Source organism: Pseudophryne corroboree, chromosome 9, assembly GCF_028390025.1.
Source record: "Pseudophryne corroboree isolate aPseCor3 chromosome 9, aPseCor3.hap2, whole genome shotgun sequence".
Taxonomy (NCBI): domain Eukaryota; kingdom Metazoa; phylum Chordata; class Amphibia; order Anura; family Myobatrachidae; genus Pseudophryne; species Pseudophryne corroboree.
This window is the reverse complement of record NC_086452.1, coordinates 251,171,022-251,198,017: the sequence shown is the minus strand read 5'-3', so window position 1 is coordinate 251,198,017 and position 26,996 is coordinate 251,171,022. Positions and strand designations below refer to the sequence as shown.

Genomic DNA, 26,996 nt, shown 5'->3' with positions numbered 1-26,996 from the left:
CATGCTGAGGACTTGGCAGACGCGGTGGAGGGCTTCTTTTCCTGGGAAAGGGCTGCCTGCTGCAGTCTACTTCCCTTACCTCTATGTCTGGGCAGATATGACTGGCCTTTTGCCTGCATGCCCTCATGGGAAAGGAAAGATTGAGGCTGAAAAGACGGTGTCTTTTTTAGCTGAGATGTAACTTGGGGTAAAAAAGGTTGGATTTCCCAGCTGTTGCTGTGGTCCCCAGGTCCGATGGACCGACCCCCAAATAACTCCTTCCCTTTATACAGCAATACTTCCATCTGCCGTATGGGATCTGTATCACCTGACCACTGTCGTGTCCCTGACATCTTCTGGGAGATATGGACAACGCACTTATCTTGATGCCAGAGAGCAAATATCCCTCTGTGCATCTCACATACATATATATAGAATGCATCCTATTAAATGCTCTACATGAATAAAATATTTTCAGTCAGGGAATCCGACCAAGCCAACCCAGCACTGCATCTCCAGGCTGATGGCGATCGCTGGTCGCAGTATAACCACCGTATGTGTGTATATACTTTTTAGGATATTTTTCCAGCTTCCTATCAGCTGGCTCCTTGAGGGCGGCCGTATCTGGAGACGGTAACGCCACTTGATAAGCGTGTGAGCGCCTTATCACCCTAAGGGGTGTTTCCCAACGTACCCTAATTTCTGGCGGGAAAGGGTATAACGCCAATATTTGCTATCGGGGTAACCCTACGCATCATCACACACTTCATTTTATTTTATCTGATTCAGGAAAAACTACAGGTAGTTTTTTCCACTCCCACATAATACCCTTTCTTGTGGTACTTGTAGTATCAGAAACACGTAACACCTCCTTCATTGCCCTTAACGTGTGGCCCTAATGAGAAATACGTTTGTTTATTCACCGTCGACACTGTATTCAGTGTCCGTGTCTGTGTCTGTGTCGACCGACTGAGGTAAATGGGCGTTTTTAAAAACCCCTGACGGTGTTTCTGAGCCGCCTGGACCGGTCCTAATAGATTGTCGGCCGTCTCATGTCGTCAACCGACCTTGCAGCGTGTTGACATTCTCACGTAATTCTCTAAATAAGCCATCCATTCCGGTGTCGACTCCCTAGAGAGTGACATCACCATTACAGGCAATTTCTCCGCCTCCTCACCAACATCGTCCTCATACATGTCGACACACACGTGCCGACACACAGCACACACACCGGGAATGCTCTGACAGAGGACAGGACCCACTAGCCCTTTGGGGAGACAGAGGGAGAGTCTGCCAGCACACACCAAAAACGCTATAATTATATAGGGACAACCTTATATAAGTGTTTCTCCCTTATAGCATCTTTTATATATATACAATATCGCCAAAATCAGTGCCCCCCCTCTCTGTTTTAACCCTGTTTCTGTAGTGCAGTGCAGGGGAGAGCCTGGGAGCCTTCTCTCCAGCTTTTCTGTGAGAGAAAATGGCGCTGTGTGCTGAGGAGATAGGCCCCGCCCCTTTTACGGCGGGCTCGTCTCCCGCTATTTTTGAAGTTAGGCAGGGGTTAAATATCTCCATATAGCCTCTGTGGGCTATATGTGAGGTATTTTTTGCCTCTAATAAGGTTTTTATTTGCCTCTCAGAGCGCCCCCCCCAGCGCTCTGCACCCTCAGTGACTGTTGTGTGAAGTGTGCTGAGAGGAAAATGGCGCACAGCTGCAGTGCTGTGCGCTACCTTTATGAAGACTCAGGAGTCTTCAGCCGCCGATTTTGGACCTCTTCTCTCTTCAGCGTCTGCAAGGGGGCCGGCGGCGCGGCTCCGGTGACCATCCAGGCTGTACCTGTGATCGTCCCTCTGGAGCTAGTGTCCAGTAGCCAAGCAGCAAATCCACTCTGCACGCAGGTGAGTTCACTACTTCTCCCCTAAGTCCCTCGTTGCAGTGATCCTGTTGCCAGCAGGACTCACTGTAAAGTAAAAAACCTAAGCTAAACTTTCTCTAAGCAGCTCTTTAGGAGAGCCACCTAGATTGCACCCTTCTCGTTCGGGCACAAAATCTAACTGGAGTCTGGAGGAGGGTCATAGGGGGAGGAGCCAGTGCACACCACCTGATCTGGTAAAAGCTTTACTTTTTTGTGCCCTGTCTCCTGCGGAGCCGCTATTCCCCATGGTCCTTTCAGGAACCCCAGCATCCACTTAGGACGATAGAGAAAAAGACAGTATAGAAATGTCTGACTATTAGATTATCCACATGCAGTATTTATAGCTGCTATAATATTAAATTCACTTACTTTAAAAGTTAACAATTTTTTCATATGTAAACATAGGGTAGAGCTTGTAGACTTTCCTCTATTGCTGGTTTACACCTAATAGAGGCATCACACTATGATTGATCGATACAGAAAATGCGAGGACTTCACCACTAAAGGACTCATTCACAAAAAAATGACATTGCACTCACAAGGCTGCATTCCAAAGTTTTGGAAATGTAATTCTCCCTCAGAAGAATTACATTTCCTACATATTCCATATGTGCGCCTGGGCAGGTAAATGTATGAAGGGGGTGTTGCCTACTGTGGAAGATATAGATAGATAGAATTATCAAGTATTGACGTCCATATCTTTAAATAGGTTGTGCCTGGCCTGCCTTCCTGCATAGTAGGTTCTGTTTCTCAGAGATCCTCTTACCAGCTACCCCAAGAAGGCAGTATACTATATTATTAGGAGGACGTGTTAAAAACTGGACATATACTTTGCCGAGAGATTGCACTACATTTGCTTGTCTTCTATCTTCCACCAGTGGTCATAGTTCTGTAAAACACTTATGACATTCTTTATCTTCACCTCCCATTCTCAAGACTTTTTATGTGCTGCATTTATTCTCTTTGCATGTTACATGAACCATCAAAATTCTAAGCAGCTCCTGAAAACTCACTTATATCAAAAAGCTAAGACATTCCCCAACCCTGTGGTTCCCAAACCTTTTGGCGCCACGGCACCCTAGATTGTCAGATTATTATTTTTTCACAGCAACCCTAGGCCAAAAGTTTCTTACTGAGAAAGTTAGAAAGAAATATTAAATTAAGTTGTGTTTATATGTCATCCTTAGGTTAAATTATGTTATGAGGGACAAGATTTGCTTCTGCATGTCCACATATTTTATAATGGACAGCCACCAGCACTGGTTTTGCCTATTACAGACCATAAATAATTTGAGATGGTCCTGGACCCCCAACCCAGAGCACCCCTGCAAGTGTCCCAAGGCACACAGTTTGAGAACCACTGCCTAGCCCATTTCCCCTTTACTAAACAGGACACCTGCACTGTAACTAAAATTTGCCTTAAAGTCTTTACTTATTCCACAGGATGTATAAGAGTCTAACATAATGAACACACTTTACATGCAAATGCTACTAAATTTTAACTGATTATGTAAGCTACCATTTTGTTGTAAAATAAAATATTACATAGTTTCCAAAGTATTCTACACCCAAACTCACAGCAGCTGCCAAATGTTATAGAACACAGTCCCTGTATAGGGTATCATAGCAGTACAAACGTCTCACAAGTTTCCAAACTTTTTTTTTTTTTAGTTTTAGGAATATTGGGGTGTGTTCACTTGCTTTCAGTTTCAGTATATTTATGTTTAGATAGGAACTGAGAAAAACTAATATAAACTGAGAGTGATATATTAATCATGTATTCGCTTACAGGTGCATTCAGTCTGTCCTTTTTTTTTGTTTTGTTTTTTTAAGAGAAGGGTTTGTGACAAAATGGGAAATTGCTTTCATATTTATGCAATACAGATTAAACGCAAATTTTAAAAATACACTTATGCTATGTACACATTATGCGATCCTATACGATACAATATCGTATGATATTGTATAAGATATCATATCAGATCGGATTGTGTGTACACACTACAAACGATGTCTAGAAACAAAAGTCATCACTGAAGTTCAAAACCACACAATATCGCCTCATCAAGACTGCATACAGTCTGACGTCTCATGCGACCCGCGGTGAGCGTGCATCGTACGTCGGATCATGCATACACATTATGCAATATCATTGCATTCAGATTGTGAACAATATTGCATAGTGTGTATGGGCCATTAGATGAATCTGCACCGACATATCAGATGCACTAAAATACTCTGCAGCAAAAAGTAACCACTGTGGATGTGCACCAATTAGAAATTAGGTAAATTAATATCTGTGCCAGTGTGTACGTATGTGTCCCTATACACCAGGGATGGGGAATCTTCGGCCCTCCAGCTGTTGTTGAACTACACATACCAGCATGCCTTGCTACAGTTTTGCTATTTGGCCATGCTAAAACTGTTGCAGGGCATGCTGGGATGTGTAGTTCAACATCAGCTGGAGGGCCGAAGGTTCCCCATTCCTGCTATACACCTATGCTTTTGGAGCAATTTAGGCAGCAGTTCTCAGACTTTATACTTTTTTGCAAATTTCGGGCCCAGATTTATCAAGCCTTGGAAAGTGATAACTAGCACGGTGATAAAGTACCAACCAATCAGCTCCCAACTGTCATTTTTCAAACACAGCCTGTGACATGGCAGTTAGGAGCTGATTGACTGGTACTTTATCACCATGCAATTTATCACTCTCCAAGGTTTGATAAATCGGAGCCTTATAGTGCCTTCAAAATCAAAGTCCTAGGAGATTAGGATTATTGTCGCAGAGGAATTGGTATAAAGTAGCAGATTAAGCACAACATCGCGAGGCGTGGATCGCTTGCATCAACCCTAGGACGTTTGCCTTTTTACACAGGTTGTTCAGTCGCACACAGCAGCTGCATACAATGCCAGCACCAGTATCCAGGGTCGCATCGGTGCATTGTACGTTTGTCGTAAGGACGCATATTTTGGGAAAGTGTGTGGATGGGACACATGACACTGCTTAGTCTGCAGGACGCCAAATAAAGCTACGGTATGTGTTGCAATTTGAGGATAGGCGTTTATGTATGTACAAACACATATGTACTATGTAGCCAACTAAACATGTTACATTTGTATGCTACATTACATAAACATAACATAATATAACATATGGAAAGAAGGGGAAGCGGGTATCTACCACAGAAGAAATCATTCCTGTGTGACAGACAGCTGTGCTCCTTCCTGTGCCAGTACAATGACCAGCAATAATGTATATACTGCAACACCCAGCCTAGAACCCCCGGGGGGGGGCACTGATCCCCGCATTACTACTATACAGCAGGCTACAATTACTGTACCTGAGCTGCGCCTTCTCTTCCTTGGCCATGGCAGCCTGCTCCGCTCCCAGGGCCGCCTGGAACATTAGGCATAGCAGCAGCTGTCTCCACATATCACCCCGTATTCGTGGAACCTCCACTGAGTAGCCCATAGTTGAGGACAGGAGTGCGGGGGAGTTTCCGCAGATGCTAGGCCCTAGGTGAGAGCATCCTTCTCCAATATGGAACCGTGCGATAGATGTGGCCTCCCCGCTGCCCGGCCTGGTGTCCGGAGTCTCAGCTGCTGGCTGCTGTTGCTGCCCGGTGCTCGGGAGCTGGTTCCGGCTTTCAGCAGCACGCATGACGCGCGGCCACAAAGCGTATCTCAGCCAATCAGCGTACAGCACTCTGCGCAGTGTCATACGCGTGACGTGGAGCCGGAGATCCGGTGGGTGGGGCCATTACCAGGAAACAGCTTCTGTCATCACCTTACAGTCTTACACGGTAGTGACAGGACGGTCAGGTGCTTGTGTGATGACTGGTCCTCCAAACGTGGGCCAGTTCCCTCTGCAGCCACTGGGCATACTCTAGTGTTCAGCAGTACAGGGTCATCGGAAGGCACACGGTCTGCTGGGAGGGGACGTGTCATCATTCTCACTGTAATTTAACATCTAAAATGTCCTTTCGTATGGTATTTTTCGTTAATATTAACTTGCATATCAAATAGAGTATATACTGTATACTAACATGATAAATGCATCTTACTAAAAATTAAACAGAACTGTGTATATACAGTATATAATATGTATTGAGAATTTGGGGCTATATTCCATTTGGTATTATAGTGGTTGGTAACTAGATATTCTGGGCAATACCAAAGCCCTTTCTCAAATGAACTGACACAGAAGGTGTCCTGGAGATGTTCGAAACCTCTCTGTGCTGTACAGTGGTGAAAGTAGAAAAAAATTCTTAGTTGTACTGTGTGCGCGTACCAAACAATGGGTGTGGCCAATGAAAATGGGGGCGTGATACACATCTGCCCCCAATAGCGCCAGATACACATCTGACCCCAATAGTGCCGGATACAAATATGCCCCCACAGTGCCAGATACACATGTATTGATAAAGAGAGAAAAAAAAGGCTCTTGTGTGGGCGCACTCTTAAACAGTTATGACAAATTCAGTAAATATGTAAATAGAGATATTAAAACATATAGTTTATTAGGACATTTAAAATAAGGATACAGCAAACCCACCAAATGATCCAAAAGAGAAAAAGTTGACGAAAAAGATTTTAAAATATTAAAATGTTCTGGTCTTTACGCACAGGGCATAATTAGAAAGGCTCTAGACACATAATTGTCATACACCCATTTCCCCTGACCAGTACAGAAATTCTGTATTAATAGGACCAAAAAATGGTCAAAATAATGAGTGAGTTGGCGTAGATAAGACCAAATAGTTGGTCAGTACCGTAAACACTCCTGGTCACCAGCAATAGAAAGACAAAAGATAACTACTGATAAATTTATGTAGCCTAAATGTCAATATGCAGTATTGAAAGATTAACAGGAATTAAAGCCAAAGAAGGTAAGTGGTGATACTGCTGTTGGTGTCACATATCACATGAGAAAGAAATGACTCCTACTCTACAACACCGGGTATTCCTAGGAAGTCTCTCCAAGTACTAACCCAGCCCAACACTGTTTTCTTCCAAGATTGGACGAGATCGGGCATCAGCAGTGTGGTATGATAGTAGGGGGAGTTTATGAATTGTACACCAATGAGAGTGCACCTATATAAGAAATTTAGAGAAGAATGCAGATATTTTTAGAAAAGGTACATAGTGTGTGGATCAGCTTTCTGCGTTAGGCAGAGTGCAACAAATTCCACAACAGTGGTATCGTGCTCCCTGGATCGCAGATGAGAGTCCACAGAAAATAGTTGAAAAAAGATAAGATCAAAAGAGAGAGAGAAAATTAAAGGTAACTTGTTAAAGGTATATATATTGATATTGTTAGAAATACCGCATAGGACACAGAAGGACTGTGCGATGCCTTTGCACTTCTGCGAGGCGGGCCGGACTGACATGCGGGGCGGACTAGCCCCATGCTGGGCGTCCCCCCGCATGTCAGGAAAGATGATCGTAGCTGTGCAAAATTTTGCACAGCTACGATCAACTCGGAATGACCCCCTAGGTGTGATAAGTGAGGACAAAATAAGAGGGAAGTGAAGAAGGAGGTGATGGTGGGAAGAATGAAATTAGAAACAAATTGAATGGGGGGGAGATCAAAAAAGGGCGGGGAAGGAGGGGAAGATAGGGGAAGAAGGGAGAAAGGGGGAGGGTTTGGATTGGGGTTAGGTTAATTAGATATAATTATATATAGAAATCCACAATGAAGTCAATGAGTAACGAATAGAGGAACCAAGGTTAGAGGTATGATTGATGTGTAGATGCTACAAGGAAAAGAAAAAGAAAAACAGACCAATTTTTGGTATAATTATTCAGAGGAAAACTCCATAGTTTATGTTCTCATTTAGACCAAGGGGCTTGAGACCCCCAAGATGGAAAGTCCACTGGCTCTCCTTCTTGAGGAGTTCTTTGGTAATGTCACCTCGAATGCCCAACTGAATACGATCTAAGCCAAAAACTTTCAATTCTTTAGTTGAACCTTTGTGTTGGAAATGGAAATGCCTGGTAACTGAAGTAAGTTGCTTCATGCGTGCAAGGTCTTTGGATGCATTCCTGACGTTGCCCACATGTTCCAGGACCCTCTCTTTGAGTTTGCGTGTGGTCATGCCTATATATTTAAGATTGCAATTGCAAGTTATGCAGTAAATCACTGCTTGAGTATTGCAGTTAAAAAAATGTTGCAAAGTTAGCAAATATCCATATCTGTCTGTGATTGTGTTTTTCTGTAATATCTGTGGGCATGACTTGCACTGCCTACAGGGAAAAGAGCCTGTTACTGTGGGCTTCTTGGATGTAGATGTCAATAAGTGGCTTCGAACTAATTGATCTTTAATGTTCTTAGACCTGCGCCAACTCATCTGTAGTGGAGTGCTCACGAAAGGAGATAAGTCAGGGTCCAGTTGTACAGGTTGAGTCTCCCTTATCCAAAATGCTTGGGACCAGAAATATTTTGGATATGGGATTTTTCCGTATTTTGGAATAATTGCATACCATAATGAGATATCATGGTGATGAGACCTAAGTCTAAACACAGAATGCATTTATGTTTCATATACACCTTATACACACAGCCTGAAGGTCATTTTAGCCAATATTTTTTATAACTTTGTGCATTAAGCAAAGTGTGTATACATTCACACAATTCATTTATGTTTCATATACACCTTATACACACAGCCTGAAGGTCATTTAATACAATATTTTCTCTATCGTCCTAAGTGGATGCTGGGGTTCCTGAAAGGACCATGGGGAATAGCGGCTCCGCAGGAGACAGGGCACAAAAGTAAAGCTTTTACAGGTCAGGTGGTGTGTACTGGCTCCTCCCCCCATGACCCTCCTCCAGACTCCAGTTAGATTTTTGTGCCCGGCCGAGAAGGGTGCAATTCTAGGTGGCTCTCATAAAGAGCTGCTTAGAGAGTTTAGCTTAGGTTTTTTATTTTACAGTGATTCCTGCTGGCAACAGGATCACTGCAACGAGGACAGAGGGGAGAAGAAGTGAACTCACCTGCGTGCAGGATGGATTGGCTTCTTGGCTACTGGACATGAAGCTCCAGAGGGACGATCACAGGTACAGCCTGGATGGTCACCGGAGCCACGCCGCCGGCCCCCTCACAGATGCTGAAGCAAGAAGAGGTCCAGAATCGGCGGCTGAAGACTCCTGCAGTCTTCTTAAGGTAGCGCACAGCACTGCAGCTGTGCGCCATTTTCCTCTCAGCACACTTCACACGGCAGTCACTGAGGGTGCAGGGCGCTGGGGGGGGGCGCCCTGGGAGGCAAATGAAAACCTTTAAAAAGGCTAAAAATACCTCACATATAGCCCCAGAGGCTATATGGAGATATTTACCCCTGCCTAAATGTACTAAATAGCGGGAGACGAGCCCGCCGAAAAAGGGGCGGGGCCTATCTCCTCAGCACACGGCGCCATTTTCTGTCACAGCTCCGCTGGTCAGGAAGGCTCCCAGGTCTCTCCCCTGCACTGCACTACAGAAACAGGGTATAACAGAGAGGGGGGGCAAAATAAATGGCAATATATTAATATAAAAGCAGCTATAAGGGAGCACTTAATCATAAGGCTATCCCTGTCATATATAGCGCTTTTTGGTGTGTGCTGGCAGACTCTCCCTCTGTCTCCCCAAAGGGCTAGTGGGTCCTGTCTTCGTATAGAGCATTCCCTGTGTGTCTGCTGTGTGTCGGTACGTGTGTGTCGACATGTATGAGGACGTTATTGGTGTGGAGGCGGAGCAATTGCCAAATATGAGGATGTCACCTCCTAGGGGGTCGACACCAGAATGGATGCCTTTATTTGTGGAATTACGGGATAGCGTCAACTCGCTTAAGCAGTCGTTTGCCGACATGAGGCGGCCGGACACTCAATTAGTGCCTGTCCAGGCGCCTCAAATACCGTCAGGGGCTGTAAAACGCCCCTTGCCTCAGTCGGTCGACACAGACCCAGACACAGGCACTGATTCCGGTGGTGAAGGTGACGAATTAACCGTATTTTCCAGTAGGGCCACACGTTATATGATTTTGGCAATAAAGGAGATGTTACATTTAGCTGATACTACAGGTACCACTAAACAGGGTATTATGTGGGGTGTGAAAAAACTACCAGTAGTTTTTACCGAATCAGAAGAATTAAATGACGTGTGTGATGAAGCGTGGGGTGCCCCGATAAAAAAACTGCTAATTTCAAAGAAGTTATTGGCTTTATACCCTTTCCCGCCAGAGGTTAGGGAGCGCTGGGAAACACCTCCTAGGGTGGACAAAGCGCTAACACGCTTATAAAAACAAGTGGCGTTACCCTCTCCTGAGACGGCCGCACTTAAAGATCCATCAGATAGGAGGATGGAAAATATCCAAAAAGGTATATACACACATGCAGGTGTTATACTACGACCAGATATTGCGACTGCCTGGATGTGCAGTGCTGGGGTAGTTTGGTCAGAGTCCCTGATCGAAAATATTGATACCCTGGACAGGGACAATATTTTACTGTCGTTAGAACAAATAAAGGATGCATTTCTTTATATGCGTGATGCACAGAGAGATATCTGCACACTGGCATCACGGGTAAGTGCTATGTCCATTTCGGCCAGAAGAGCTTTATGGACACGACAGTGGACAGGCGATGCGTAGAGGAGTTATTTGGGGTCGGTCTATCGGATTTGGTGGCCACGGCTACGGCCGGGAAATCCACCTTTCTACCTCAAGTCACTCCCCAACAGAAAAAGGCACCGACCTTTCAACCGCAGCCCTTTCGTTCCTTTAAAAATAAGAGAGCAAAGGGCTATTCATATCTGCCACGAGGCAGAGGACGAGGGAAGAGACAGCAACAGGCAGCTCCTTCCCAGGAACAGAAGCCCTCCCCGGCTTCTACAAAAGCCTCAGCATGACGCTGGGGCTTCGCAAGCGGACTCGGGGGCGGTAGGCGGTCGTCTCAAGAATTACAGCGCGCAGTGGGCTCACTCGCAGGTAAATCCCTGGATCCTGCAGATAATATCTCAGGGGTACAGGTTGAAATTAGAGACAGAGCCACCTCGCCGTTTCCTGAAGTCTGCTTTACCAACGTCCCCCTCAGAAAGGGAGACGGTTTTGGAAGCCATTCACAAGCTGTATTCTCAGCAGGTGATAGTCAAGGTACCTCTTCTACAACAAGGGAAGGGGTATTATTCCACTCTTTTTGTGGTACCGAAGCCGGATGGCTCGGTAAGGCCTATTCTAAATCTGAAGTCCTTGAACCTGTACATAAAGAAGTTCAAGTTCAAGATGGAGTCACTCAGAGCAGTGATAGCGAACCTGGAAGAAGGGGACTTTATGGTATCCTTGGACATCAAGGATGCGTATCTCCACGTTCCAATTACCCCTCACACCAGGGGTACCTCAGGTTCGTTGTACAAAACTGTCACTATCAGTTTCAGACGCTGCCGTTTGGTTTGTCCACGGCATCTCGGGTCTTTACAAAGGTAATGGCCGAGATAATATTTCTTCTTCGAAGAAAAGGCGTATTAATTATCCCATACTTGGACGATCTCCTAATAAGGGCAAGGTCCAGAGAACAGCTAGAGATGGGTTTAGCACTATCTCAAGAGGTGCTAAAGCAGCACGGATGGATTCTGAATATTCCAAAATCCCAATTAATGCCGACAACTCGTCTGCTGTTCCTGGGGATGATTCTGGACACAGTTCAGAAAAAGGTTTTTCTTCCCGAAGAAAAAGCCAAGGAGTTATCTGACCTGGTCAGGAACCTCCTAAAACCAGGAAAGGTGTCTGTACATCAATGCACAAGAGTCCTGGGAAAAAATGGTAGCTTCTTACGAAGCAATCCCTTTCGGCAGATTCCATGCAAAGGGATCTGTTGGACAAATGGTCAGGGTCGCATCTTCAGATGCACCTGCGGATAACCCTGTCGCCGAGGACAAGGGTATCCCTTCTGTGGTGGTTGCAGGAGGCTCATCTATTGGAGGGCCGCAGATTCGGGCCAGCCTGAGAGGCTGGGGAGCAGTCACACAGGGAAGAAATTTCCAGGGAGTGTGGTCGAGCCTGAAAAAGTCTCTTCACATAAGCATTCTGGAACTAAGAGCAATCTACAATGCTCTAAGCCAGGCGAAACCTCTGCTTCAAGGAAGACCGGTGTTGATCCAGTCGGACAACATCACGGCAGTCGCCCATGTAAACAGACAGGGCGGCACAAGAAGCAGGAGGGCAATGGCAGAAGCTGCCAGGATCCTTCGCTGGGCGGAGAATCACGTGATAGCACTGTCAGCAGTATTCATCCCGGGCGTGGACAACTGGGAAGCAGACTTCCTCAGCAGACACGACCTTCACCCGGGAGAGTGGGGACTTCATCCAGAAGTTTTCCACATGCTATTAAACCGTTGGGTAAAACCAATGGTGGACATGATGGCGTCTCGCCTCAACAAGACACTGGACAGGTATTGCGCCAGGTCAAGAGATCCGCAGGCAATAGCTGTGGACGCGCTGGTAACACATTGGGTGTACCAGTCGGTATAGGTGTTTCCTCCTCTGCCTCTCATACCAAAGGTTTTGAGGATTATACGGCAAAGAGGAGTAAGACTAGTGGCTCCGGATTGGCCAAGAAGGACTTGGTACCCGGAACTTCAAGAGATGGTCACGGACGATCCGTGGCCTCTACTTCTGAGAAGGGACCTGCTTCAGCAGGGTCCTTGTCTTTTTCAAGTCTTACCGCGGCTGCGTTTGACGGCATGGCGTTTGACTGCCAGATCCTAAAAGGAAAAGGCGTTCCAGAAGAAGTCATTCCTACCTTGATAAAGGCAAGGAAGGAAGTCACCGCGAAGCATTATCGCCGTATTTGGCGAAAATATGTTGCGTGGTGCGAGCAGCGGAGTGCTCCGATGGAGGAATTTCAACTGGGTCGTTTTCCTACATTTCCTGCAATCAGGATTGTCTATGGGTCTCAAATTGGGATCTATTAAGGTTCAAATTTCGGCCCTATCAATATTCTTCCAAAAAGAATTGGCCTCAGTCCCTGAGGTCCAGATTTTTATCAAAGGAGTACTGCATATACAGCCTCCTGTGGTGCCTAAGGTGGCACCGTAGGATCTAAATGTAGTTTTAGATTTCCTCAGATCCAATTGGTTTGAACCACTAAAGAATGTGGATTTGAAATATCTCACATGGAAAGTGACTATGTTACTGGCCCTGGCTTCGGCCGGGAGAGTATCTGAACTGGCGGCTTTGTCTTATAAAAGCCCTTATTTAATTTTCCATTCGACATAGGGCAGAGCTGCGGACGCGTCCGCATTTTCTCCCTAAGGTGGTATCAGCGTTTCACCTGAACCAGCCTATTGTAGTGCCTGCGGCTACAGACGACTTGAAGGACTCCAAGTTGTTGGACGTTGTCAGAGCCTTAAAAATATACATTTAAAGGACGGCTGGAGTCAGAAAATCTGACTCGCTGTTTATACTGTATGCACCCAACAAGTTGGGTGCACCTGCTTCTAAGCAGTCGATTGCTCGTTGGATTTGTAACAAAATTCAACTTGTACATTCTGTGGCAGGCCTGCCACAGCCTAAATCTGTTAAGGCCCATTCCGCAAGGAAGGTGGGCTCATCTTGGGCGGCTGCCCGAGGGGTCTCGGCATTACAACTCTGCCGAGCAGCTACGTGGTCAGGGGAGAACACGTTTGTAAATTTTTACAAATTTGATACCCTGGCAAAGGAGGACCTGGAGTTCTCTCATTCGGTGCTGCAGAGTCATCCGCACTCTCCCGCCCGTTTGGGAGCTTTGGTATTATCCCCATGGTCCTTTCAGGAACCCCAGCATCCACTTAGGACGATAGAGAAAATAAGAATTTACTTACCGATAATTCTATTTCTCGGAGTCCGTAGTGGATGCTGGGCGCCCATCCCAAGTGCGGATTATCTGCAATACTTGTACATAGTTATTGTTAACTAATTCGGGTTATTGTTTAGGAAGCCATCTTTCAGAGGCTCCTCTGTTATCATACTGTTAACTGGGTTTAGATCACAAGTTGTACGGTGTGATTGGTGTGGCTGGTATGAGTCTTACCCGGGATTCAAAATCCTCCCTTATTGTGTACGCTCGTCCGGGCACAGTACCTAACTGGAGTCTGGAGGAGGGTCATGGGGGGAGGAGCCAGTACACACCACCTGACCTGTAAAAGCTTTACTTTTGTGCCCTGTCTCCTGCGGAGCCGCTATTCCCCATGGTCCTTTCAGGAACCCCAGCATCCACTACGGACTCCGAGAAATAGAATTATCGGTAAGTAAATTCTTATTTTTAATAACTTTGTGTATTAAACAAAGTTTGTGTACATTGAGCCATCAGAAAACAAAGGTTTCACTATCTCAATCTCACTCACAAACGTCCGTATTTCTGAATATTCCGTATTTCTGAATATTTGGATATGGGATACTCAACCTGTAATTAGGGTAAATGTTTGGATATGGCATTTTTCAACATTTTCCACTCGGAACAGAAGGTTCCTATAAATCTGATGGTATCCTCCTGCTCCGGGATCTCTTTCTTCTTCCCAAAAATGAGACTCTCCCTTTTGACCATTGTTGTGGCTGAGTAAGCTCGTTTGAGTGAATGTTTACTGTAGCCTCTGGCTAGGAGGCGATTGGTAAGTTCCCAACTCTTTGTTCTTAAGGTGTGATCTTCTGAACAGTTACGTCTCAGCCTGAGGTACTCCCCTTTGGATATATTTTCAATGGTACGGGGAAGTGTGAGCTTGTCTGAAATAGGAGACTGTTTGTTGCAGTCTCCTTTCGATACAGCTCAGTTGCCAAGGAGCCTGTAGTCGATTTGTAAATATTTAGATCAAGGAAGGGAACCATCTCCGAGCTGATTGTATGAGTGAGTGTGATATTGAGATCATTGGTATTGAGGAGTCTGATCAAATCTATCAGAAGTCCTCTATCTCCATTCCAAATGATAAATATATAATCGATATATCTCAGCCATAAAGTGACGTGGGGTAGTATATTTTTCATTCGTGGTATTAAAAACGAAAAAATGCTCCCACCATCCCAAAAACAAATTTGCGTATGGTGGGTGCGCAAGCTGCGCCCATTGCTGTCCCCCTTACTTGCAAGAAGAACTGATCCTGAAAGACGAAGTAATTATTAGAAAGGACAAAATCAAGCATTCTCAAAAGAAAATCTGAGAACTCTTTTTCTCCTCCTTGATCCATGTAGTACTTGACTGCTGTAAGTCCTTGGTGGTGATTGATACTGGTATATAGCGCCTCTATGTCTAGAGTTACCAGAAGAAAATCGCTTTCAACATGTATATCGAGAATTTTGCGTAATAGGTCCGATGTGTCTTGCAAGTAAGAGGGCAGAGATAACACAAATTCCAGAAGATGCAGATCCAAAAACCGTCTAGGTTGCTCCAAAAGTCCACCGTTGCCTGACATGATCGGTCTTCCGGGAGGTCTGGAGAGATTCTTATGTATTTTAGGCAAAAGATAGAATGTAGGTGTTTTGGGGTTCTGGACTGTCAAATATCGTAATTCTTGTTTGGTAATGGTACCTAGAGCCGCAGCTTCCTGTATAATGACATTATACGCATTCAGAAACCTGGTAGTTGGATTACTGAGAAGTTTCTTGTAACATGAGGTGTTATAGAGTTGTCGATGAGCCTCGATGATATACATCTCTAGTGGCCAGAGAACGATATTGCCACCTTTATCAGACGGTTTTATGATAATATCTTTCCAGGTTTCCAATTCTTGTAACACTTTCCTCTCTTTGTATTTTAGGTTTCTAGGAAGGTGGTAAAGGCCATTTCTGGTTTGGGCATAGATGTCATCAAATTCCTTAGATACTAGGTTCAAGAAGATTCTAATCTCAGGGCTGTTATTGTCAGGAGGGAAGAAAGTCGATTTAGGTCTACATCTGAGTCTATGTGCGGATGGTTCGTCCATGTTGGATTCCATATGGAGTTCTTCCAAATCCTTAATAGCATTAAAGTCATCGGCGGTAAGCTCAGGATCAGATATAGTCTCTGACTGACTTTGTTGCTGTTTTGCAAAAAAATTCTTAAGAAGGAGCTTCCTACCAAAAAGTCTAAAGTCCTTTTCCCAGGAAAATCGATTAAAAGATCTTGATGGTGAAAAGGAAAGTCCCTTTGTGAGTACTTCCATATGGTCGGGAGACAGAGGCCTGTTGGACAAATTAATGACCTGTAATTGAGTTGAAGTTTCCTGGTCTACCTCAGTGTCTTTCTCTTTCGGGCCGAATATCTGGCGGCCCTTGGTATGTCCCAGTCTTGATTTCGTCCGTCGTCTCTTCTTTCCCCCTCTCCTTGTTTTCCTCGAGTTTTGATTCGTCCTCTTAATGTTATGATTCCAGCACTCTGGTCAGAGGAGATCTTATGGCAAGGACCGGAGCACTGGAACGGAATGCTGGGGAAGGGAGCAGGACAGGAAAATAGCCCCTGGCGCCCTAACTCTGTTGTCTCACCCGTGTTGTCAGAAATCCCCTGCGAGACTATGGTTTCTTGAGCCCTTGGCAGCCGCGTTTGAAGGGCGGATTATGTCTGCCCAACTTCGATGCCCCCCGGTCTTAATGAGAGACAAAGGGAAACCCGAGACAGGGTGATAACAAGAGGCCCTCTAACTAAACAACCAGGCCAGGGGCTAAGCAAACTCAAAACTATAATATGTGCGGAGAAACCGCCAGGGAAAAGGACAACCAAAATATCCACTTGTCCAATTCTCCTACCCGGCACCGCCGAGTACCAGAGAGGACTTGTGGAAGCGGAACCCTCCGCAAATGCTCCAAACACAAAATATAAAAGGTAAAGCGGCTGAGCCGCAACACACGGCAGAGCCGCAACTCACGAACACCACTGGATATAAAACGGTGATCAGTCAGGACTCCAGGGAACCAAACGACCTCTTGGGATGAGATGACAACTCCCGAATACCGGACTTCTGAGGACTGGAATGACCGGATACAGCAGGACTGGAAACAGACTCTCAGCAAACAAAGGCAGCATGCAGGAAGCTATTACCGGCGTCTGTGAGAAGCCCTGGGAGTGTATTTAACAAGGAGTCCTCCAATCAGCTGCTTAAGGCTGATTAGAATATATGCCGTGCAGCTGCCTTGCTGCACGGCCAGAGAGCAGGTGAATATCTTAATTTCCTAAAGCCTAGCAACGGGGAACGCGGTCCGCCAGTGGCGTCCCCGTTGCTAGGGTCCGTGCGGCTCAGCGCGCCCGGCGTCTAGCGTTGCTAGGGAGCCGGCGGCTGTACGTGCACGGCGTCTCTAGTTGCTAGGCGCCGGGCCGCGCAGACCATCAAGCGGACCCCGGCGCCTAACAGTACCCCCCCTCCCCTTGAGGAGGGGTCAAGGAACCCCTAAAGCCAGGTTTCTGAGGAAATTCCCCAAAAAATGCCCTCTTGAGCCTCGGGGCATGAAGATCCTTATCCAGGACCCAAGACCTTTCCTCCGGACCATAGCCTTTCCAGTGAACCAGAAAATACAGCCGATCCCGGGACAATTTGGAATCGAGAACCTTCTCTACCAAGAACTCCTGTTGTCCCTGTACATCCACTGGAGATCTACCCTGAGAGATCTTCCGAGGAAATCTACTGGAAGAAACGTATTGTTTCAACAGGGAACAATGAAACGTATTTCCAATCCTGAGAGATCTTGGTAAACGTAACCGAAAGGCAACTGGGTTGACTCTTTTAATAATAAGAAATGGCCCAATAAATTTGGGTCCCAGTCTAGCCGAGGATTGTCGAAGCCTGATGTTGCGAGTCGACAACCACACCCTATCTCCCACCTTAAAAGTGCAAGGACGTCGGAGCCTGTCAGAAAATTTCTTCTCTCGAAAGGCCGCTTTTCTGAGAGCAAGGTGCACCTTTTTCCAAATGGCTCTGAGATGGGAGGTTAAGGTAAGCGAGGAGACTGAGGAATGATGAAAAAAAGAATTAGCTCTGGGGTGAAAACCAAAAACTGAAAAGAATGGAGACTCTTTAGTGGAGGAATGACAAGAATTATTGTAAGCAAATTCAGCCAACGGAAGAAACTCGGACCAATCATTCTGGAGTTTGGCTGAATACAAGCGCAAATATTGTTTCAATGATTGGTTAACTCGTTCGGTTTGCCCGTTGGATTGTGGGTGGTAACCGGATGTTAACGACAATTTCATCTTCAATGAGGCACAAAAACATTTCCAGAATTGTGCGATGAATTGTGGACCCCGATCAGAAACAATATCAGTAGGCAACCCATGAAGCCTGAATACATGGCGGAGAAACAAAACTGCCAACCCTTGGGCAGAAGGCAATCGGGGAAGAGCAATAAAATGAGCTATTTTACTAAAACGGTCCACTACCACCCATATGACTCGGAATCCGGCTGAAAGGGGAAGGTCAACCACAAAATCCATGGAAATATGAGACCACGGCCTGAGAGGAACATTTAAGGGCATAAGTTGCCCGATGGGCAAGGAACGGGGAACCTTATGCTGTGCACAAACCTGACATGAATAAACAAATTCCTTGACGTCTTTAGAAAGACCAGGCCACCATACTGAGCGAGAGACTAACTCCAATGTCTTAGAGACTCCTGGATGCCGTGAAACTTTGTTATCATGGAATTCCGTTAAAACAGTAGCTCTCAAAAACTCAGGGACGTAAAGACGACCAGCAGGAGTAATTCTAGGAGCTTGGTGTTGAAGCTGTTTTAACTGGGTAAATAAATCTTGTGTGAGGCCCGCCCAGATGACCCAAGATGGAAGTATGGGGGTAACAGGATTGTTATTGTGAACCGGAAGAAAGCTAAGTGACAGGGCATCAGCCTTAGTATTCTTGGAACCAGGCCTGAAAGTGATTATAAATTTGAAACGCGTAAAAAATAATGCCCAACGTGCCTGCCGGGCATTAAGCCGCTTAGCCGATTCAATGTATTGCAGGTTCTTATGGTCAGTCAATACCGAAATAGTATGTTTTGCTCCCTCCAGCCAATGCCTCCACTCCTCGAAAGCCCACTTTACCGCCAGTAACTCCCGATTACCAACGTCATAGTTGGATTCAGCGGAGGAGAATTTCCTGGACATAAAGGCACAAGGATGTAACTCCAGAGACTCCGGATCCTTTTGAGAAAGGATAGCCCCCACTCCAACCTCCGAGGCATCAACCTCCACCACAAAGGGCAATTCCGGATTAGGATGTCTGAGGACTGGAGCCGAGACAAAGGCTTGTTTCAAGGCCCGGAAGGACAACTCAGCTTCACGCGACCAGTTGGTAGGATCCGCTCCTTTCTTTGTCAGAGCTACAATGGGAGCAACCAGGTCAGAAAAAGAATGAATGAACCTCCTATAATAATTCGCAAACCCTAAAAAGCGCTGATTTGCTTTTAAATTGGTGGGTTGCGCCCAACTAAGGATGGCCTGGAGTTTCTTTGGTTCCATGGAAAATCCCTGAGGGGAAATTATGTACCCTAAAAAAGATACTTCCGTGACATGAAACTCACACTTCTCCAGCTTGGCATATAAATGATTCTCACGTAACTTTTGAAGAACCAGACGCACCTGGGTAACATGTTGTTCCATTGATTCAGAAAAAATCAGGATGTCGTCTAAGTAAACGACCACGAATTTCCCTAGGAAGTCACGGAGCACATCGTTAATGAGGTCTTGAAAAACTGCCGGAGCATTGGACAGGCCGAACGGCATCACCAGGTATTCGTAGCGACCCGACTGAGTACTGAAGGCCGTTTTCCACTCATCTCCAGATTTAATTCGGATGAGGTTGTACGCTCCTCTAAGGTCAATTTTAGAAAAAATCACAGCAGAACGTAACTGATCAAAGAGTGCAGAAATCAACGGCAAAGGATAGGTGTTTTTAACTGAGATCTTATTCAGGGCTCTAAAATCAATGCAAGGTCTAAGCGAGCCATCCTTTTTCTCCACAAAGAAGAAGCCTGCACTTAAAGGAGATTTTGATGGTCTAATAAATCCTTTCTCAAGGCTCTCCTTTACATAATCATTCATAGCCGCAGTTTCTGGCCCGGATAATGCATATAATCTTCCCTTTGGCAATGCGGCACCAGGAATTAACTCAATAGCACAATCATAAGGCCGATGGGGAGGCAGAATGTCCGCATTGCCTTTGGAGAAAACATCAGCAAACTCCTGGTATTCCACCGGAATGAGTTCTGGAATGATAGCAGAGTAGCTGCTACTCTGACTGGAAACGTGATACATTCCTTATCACAAAAAGTACCCCAATGTGAAATCTCCCCCGACCGCCAATCAATGGTGGGATTATGAAAGGCCAGCCAAGGGTGACCCAGAACAACTGGAACTGCTGGGCAATGTGTAAGAAAGAACTCGATTTTCTCGGAATGTAGAGCTCCTACTGTAAGTAGTACAGGGGGTGTACGGAGAGAAATAATCCCATTAGACAGCGGACTCCCATCTAAGCCATGCATGGTGACACACCTACCCAAAGGTAACTGAGGAATGCCTAAGGCCTTAGCCCAATCCATAAAGTTTCCTGCAGCTCCACTGTCAACAAAAGCCGACACCAAAGAACTGAGGCTGCCAAAGGAAACTTTAACTGGGACTAAAAGGGAGTTATTCGAGGAGATAAGCTGCAGACCTAGGTGAACCCCCTCACAATTCACCTGGTCAAAGCGTTTCCCGACTTGTTCGGACAATTACGACCAAATGTCCCTTACCCCCACAGTACAGACAAAGACCAGAATTTTGCCTTCTGGCTCTTTCTTCAGGAGACAGCCGGGAGAGACCCATCTGCATGGGCTCCTCTACGTCTTCAGGAATGGAATATACACACGGACTTGACCTTACAGGTGCTCCTTTTTCAGCCCTCCGCTCTCTGAGACGACAATCAATCTTAATAGAAAGCACCATGAGTTTATCGAGAGTCTCAGGAGCGGGGTACTGAAGGAGATTGTCTTTTATAGACTCTGATAAGCCGAGGCGAAACTGACTGCGCAGGGCTGGGTCATTCCAGCCACAGTCGTTCGACCAACGGCGAAACTCCGTACAATAAACCTCCGCAGGATTTCTACCCTGTCTGAGAGCGCGCAACTGACTTTCAGTGGACGCCTCTCTATCAGGGTCATCATACAAGAGCCCTAAAGACTCAAAAAAAGCGTCAACTGACAACAATGCCGGATACTCTGCTCTTAAACCAAATGCCCAGGTCTGAGGATCCCCCTGGAGCAAAGAAATAATAAACCCGACCCGCTGAGATTCAGTACCCGAGGAAGTCGGTCTTAAACGAAAATAAAGTTTACAGGATTCTTTAAAATTAAAAAACTCTTTTCTATCACCAGAAAAACGGTCAGGCAAATGCATCTTTGGTTCAGGGAATACCCTTGGGGAATCTCGCAAAAGATCTTCCTGCGACTTCACCCGAAGAGAAAGATCCTGAACCATTGAGTAAGATCTTAAATCTGGCTGACTAAGAGCTGACCAGGATTTGGCCCTAAACCTGTTGGATTCATGAGGCCGATAAACTCTCACAAAACTGAATGAGAAAAAATTAAACCCCGTTTAATTTTAAGTTTTGGTATGGCCGGTAATAATGTTATGATTCCAGCACTCTGGTCAGAGGAGATCTTATGGCAAGGACCGGAGCACTGGAACGGAATGCTGGGGAAGGGAGCAGGACAGGAAAATAGCCCCTGGCGCCCTAACTCTGTTGTCTCACCCGTGTTGTCAGAAATCCCCTGCGAGACTATGGTTTCTTGAGCCCTTGGCAGCCGCGTTTGAAGGGCGGATTATGTCTGCCCAACTTCGATGCCCCCCGGTCTTAATGAGAGACAAAGGGAAACCCGAGACAGGGTGATAACAAGAGGCCCTCTAACTAAACAACCAGGCCAGGGGCTAAGCAAACTCAAAACTATAATATGTGCGGAGAAACCGCCAGGGAAAAGGACAACCAAAATATCCACTTGTCCAATTCTCCTACCCGGCACCGCCGAGTACCAGAGAGGACTTGTGGAAGCGGAACCCTCCGCAAATGCTCCAAACACAAAATATAAAAGGTAAAGCGGCTGAGCCGCAACACACGGCAGAGCCGCAACTCACGAACACCACTGGATATAAAACGGTGATCAGTCAGGACTCCAGGGAACCAAACGACCTCTTGGGATGAGATGACAACTCCCGAATACCGGACTTCTGAGGACTGGAATGACCGGATACAGCAGGACTGGAAACAGACTCTCAGCAAACAAAGGCAGCATGCAGGAAGCTATTACCGGCGTCTGTGAGAAGCCCTGGGAGTGTATTTAACAAGGAGTCCTCCAATCAGCTGCTTAAGGCTGATTAGAATATATGCCGTGCAGCTGCCTTGCTGCACGGCCAGAGAGCAGGTGAATATCTTAATTTCCTAAAGCCTAGCAACGGGGAACGCGGTCCGCCAGTGGCGTCCCCGTTGCTAGGGTCCGTGCGGCTCAGCGCGCCCGGCGTCTAGCGTTGCTAGGGAGCCGGCGGCTGTACGTGCATGGCGTCTCTAGTTGCTAGGCGCCGGGCCGCGCAGACCATCAAGCGGACCCCGGTGCCTAACACTTAACCTCTGGCTTCGGCCTAAAAAACGTGGAGAAAAGACCTCTACTTCCTCCGGATTGTAATTAGAAGTTTCGAATGTTTCGCTAGCAGAGTCCCCACTGGTAGATGATTCGAACCCAGAATAAGTTGGATCTTCCCTTAGTTTCCTACTCCTATTGCCGAAGGTTACGGGGTTCCACCTAAAGATATCCCCCCGGGCAAAATCACGTTTGTCCCTGATAAATTTGTTGCGTTTACGGTCAACTATCGTTTGTTCATATAAGTCGATATCCTTTTTGTGTTTTTCAAAGGCTGCTTGGAAGGATGAATCCGTCTCCCGGGCTTCCAAATTTTTCCCTAATTCATCTGTTTCTTTTTCCACTTGGTCTATTAGCAACATATCATGTTTGATCAGTATATGAAGTAATTCATTGGAACATTTGAGGAGGGCCACCTCCCATTCGGTCTTCAAATTATCTGTCGCGAGTGGGAAGGAGGGGAATACCTTGGGTCTCAGATCCTGGGGAGCTATCTTGTGCTTGATGTAATTTTCTAATGTTGTAACATCTCAAGAGAGCCGTGTCCTTCTCTGCAGATTTTTTTGTAATCTGGAAATGGAGGTCCGCCAATCCGAATTGGGAGTAACTTGTTCATATGTATCCGAAAATGGATCCACAAAATTTTCTAAATTGTGACGCCTCAGTAACTCAGTTTTGAGCGAAAAGGTGGTCATACTTGATACAAGTCACAAAGTCAAAAAATGAAGATTTACTTGTGTGTAAATATGCGCAAATGTGTAATTAAAAAATCAGAAGAAAACCGCTAAAAGTTTCAGTGGGTGGTAAGGAATTAGAAAAAATAGATTATATGCAAGAATTCAAAAGAACAGACCGTGCTACCAGATCAGAGGCTGTTATTTAGAACAGCATAGACCGTTAATGTAACGAGGAAAAGGGCGATCAGGCACTGGTCAAAGATAATTAAAGCAACAAATAATACAAAACCAAAATTGGACAATTGTGACCCTGGGAAAAAATTCCCAAATATAAGTCCTAGTTGGTGGTGCGCTCAGAGCCAGGCAAGTACATATACTGATAAAGAGAGAAAAAGAAGGCTCTTATGTAGGCGCACTCTTAAACAGTTATGACAAATTCAGTAAATATGTAAATAGAGATATTAAAACATATAGTTTATTAGGACATTTAAAATAAGGATACAGCAAACCCACCAAATGATCCAAAAGAGAAAAAGTTGACGAAAAAGATTTTAAAATATTAAAATGTTCTGGTCTTCACGCACAGGGCATAATTAGAAAGGCTGTAGACACATAATTGTCATACACCCATTTCCCCTGACCAGTACAGAAATTCTGTATTAATAGGACCAAAAAATGGTCAAAATAATGAGTGAGTTGGCGTAGATAAGACCAAATAGTTGGTCAGTACCGTAAACACTCCTGGTCACCAGCAATAGAAAGACAAAAGATAACTACTGATAAATTGTCTGCCCTCACTCAGTGGGGGTGCAGTGACAAGGGGTCCTAATTGTCACTGTTTGCCCTCATCCAGCTATATTCAGAACATTCAAATGGGAAATGGGTGTATGACAATTATGTGTCTACATCCTTTCTAATTATGCCCTGTGCGTAAAGACCAGAACATTTTAATATTTTAAAATCTTTTTTGTCAACTTTTACTGAATTTGTCATAACTGTTTAAGAGTGCGCCCACACAAGAGCCTTCTTTTTCTCTCTTTATCAGTATATGCACTTGCCTGGCTCTGGGCGCACCACCAACTAGGACTTATATTTGGGAATTTTTTCCCATGGTCACAATTGTCCAATTTTTGTTTTGTATTATGTGTTGCTTTAATTCTCTTTGACCAGTGCCTGATCGCCCTTTTCCTCGTTCCAGATACACATATGCCAGATATGCCTCCACAGTGCCAGATACACATATTCCCCCATGGTGCCAGATATGCCCCACATTGCCAGATACGTATATGCCCCCCACAGTGCCAGATATGCCCAAACGTTGCCAGATACACATGCCCCCAAAGTGCTAGATATGCCCCCACAGTGCCAGATACACATATTCCCCCACAGTGCCAGATATGCTCCCACGTTGCCAGATACACATGCCCCTACGGTGCCAGTTATGCCCCCACAGTGCCAGATACACATATACCCCCATAGTGCCAGATATGCCCCCAGCAGTGCAACTCACCATTGTTGTTGCTGCTGCCTGGGGCCGGCAATGTCTGCTGCTGCTGTCGGGGAGAGGAGAGCGCAGCACGCACCTCTCCTGCCCTAAGTCCGGGGACTGGTCTCCTGTGGCGGCTGCGTCCTGTAGCTCAGATCTGGCGCCTGTCCACAAGCCAATCAGAGCTCGCGGTCCAGCAGTGGCGGCTCCTGATTGGCTGCCGGTCCGCGAGCTCTGATTGGCTCACAAACAAGCGTTTCAGTGTAATACATGCCGCTGCCGGAGTCCAGACTCAAAGGAGGAGAAACCGCCTGACTGGGCAGGAGAGAAGAGGTGCATGTTGAGCTCTCCTCTCTCCAACACGGTGTCTGCAAGGTGGCGGCTCGACGGTACTGCATACCGGCTGGGAATTTCTTCCCGGTACGCAATACCGCCATACTTGCAGCACTGGTGCTGTACAAACTAGCCTTTGTTTAATAAACTGCAACCTGGGTGAGTGCAATACCATATCTGCAACCATAGAGTACCTCCTCTGGTACCTGGGGGCAGATGTACTGTATTAAACCTTGGAGAGAGATAAAGTAATGACCGATCACAATCTAACTGCCATTTTACAGACTGTTTTTGAAAAATGACAGGTGCTGATTGGTTAATACTTTATCTCTTTCCACTTAATGTCTATCCAAGCGTTAAGAAATATACTGTGGGGGGTGGCTTGGCCGAGCATGGAGTAAGGAGCTAGGAGTTAGAGCTCCGTTTATCCTGCTTTCTTTATCCTGATTCCCCCGCTGGTGACCGCTCCTGACCTGGCTCACCCTTTGTGACTCTTAGCCCTGCTCATTTTGAGGGGTCTGCGGGACTGTGTTTCTGCCCTGGGCGGCTGCTGGACGGATCGCGGCCTACACCGCTCTGCCTCACTCCTTCCGTCTGGCCGGAAGTGCGGCGCCATATTGAGAACTAACAGCGGAAGCCGGGGAAGCGCTGGGACGGAGCTCCCTTCACCCGTGCTGTTTCTGCTGATCCGGAGGTCGGCGTGTGCCCCTGTCTCCCTCCACCTTGCGTCTGGCGGGCTGAATGTCCCTGTGTGGCGGTGATTGTTGCTGACAGTGCGGGGGTGCATCTATCTGCACGGACCGTCCCTCGTCACGTCCCCTGCCTCCCTGCACTGCTGGTCGGAGCCTCCCTGTCTGCACTACTCTGCCTGCGGAGCTGCCTGGATACCTGCAGTTATCCTACTCTACCTACACTGCTGGTTGACGCTTCCCTATCTACACTACTCTCCAAGAGGGTCCACTTGAAAGCCTGCTGCTGATTATACTGCCTGACTGCTGCCACTAAAGATTTCCTTTTCCCTGCTTGTGTTCATTCACCTACGTGAGACTCTGGAAGCCTGAAGATTTTACAGCCTGTGGTAAGCACGTATTGTTTGTTCTATGTCATCGCTGCAGGAGTCCTCTCTCTGCATTACTTCAGTAGCATTGTTCTCCCATTTGGCCTCTACTGTTATTGCTACTTCTACCTCCATCCCCGTGTTCCACCCGTGTCCCGTCATGGTGCGTGGGGGCAGTGCTGCTGCTGCTACCGCTGCTGCTAAGCTTGAAAAATATGCTAGAGGCTCTCAGTCCTCCTCCCAACCCACCGGGGTGCTGCTCCCCCATCCCCCCCTTCCCCCTCGGGGACACCTCCTCGAGAGGATGACACGTCCCAGTCGACGCAGCAAATTCTTTTGGCCATATCCACGTCCGAACACAGAGTGATGGATAAAATCGGCCAAGTACAGGTGGATATCACTTTAATCAGGCATGACATGCAAAAGATTCGTGAACGGGTGGGGGAGGCGGAGCACCGTATCTCCGACCTAGAAGACGTCACCAATCCTCTTAAAGATAAAGTTTCCAATCTCACAACTCAAATGTCGGCAGTTAAGGCGAAGCTTTCTGATATTGAAGGAAGACTACGTCGTAATAACGTCCGCTTTGTGGGCCTCCCGGAGAGAGCGGAGGGCTCCTCCCCAGAATCGTTCCTGGAAACATGGCTTCTCCGATTATTTCAACGCGATGACTTTGGTCCTCAGTTTTCTGTGGAGAGGGCCCACCGATTGCTCCTCCCCCGGGCGCACCTGCACGCACTTTCATAGCCCGTTTCCTACACTACAGGGACCAGGATGCGGTCCTGCGGCTGGCCCGCACACAGGGTCCTTTGAAATTTGACAACCATGATATTTCTGTTTATCCGGACTTTGCCGTAGATGTCCAGAAGTCGCATGCGCAGTTCCTTCAGGTCAAATGGAAGCTTCGTGACCATCAAATCCAATATGCCATGTTGTTTCCGGCACGTTTAAGGGTGGTGTATGATGGCTCC

The 26,996-nt window shown here is 46.4% G+C and overlaps 1 protein-coding gene and 1 long non-coding RNA gene across 2 annotated transcripts in view; one reads left to right on the top strand and one right to left on the bottom strand.

Annotated features, from left to right (window-relative positions):
• EDEM3 (ER degradation enhancing alpha-mannosidase like protein 3) overlaps window positions 1-5,715 on the bottom strand; it is a 217,098-nt gene extending 211,383 nt beyond the window's left edge. Inside the window, exon 1 of the mRNA XM_063940205.1 lies at window positions 5,240-5,715. Coding sequence (XP_063796275.1) covers window positions 5,240-5,619 — 380 coding nt within the window. The 5' untranslated portion in view covers window positions 5,620-5,715. The remainder of the gene's footprint in view (window positions 1-5,239) is intronic.
• Window positions 5,716-5,768: 53 nt separating this feature from the next.
• The window catches only part of LOC134957949 (uncharacterized), a 42,950-nt gene continuing 21,722 nt past the window's right edge, over window positions 5,769-26,996 (top strand). The window contains exon 1 of the long non-coding RNA XR_010186811.1: window positions 5,769-5,856. This is a non-coding gene — a long non-coding RNA (uncharacterized LOC134957949). The remainder of the gene's footprint in view (window positions 5,857-26,996) is intronic.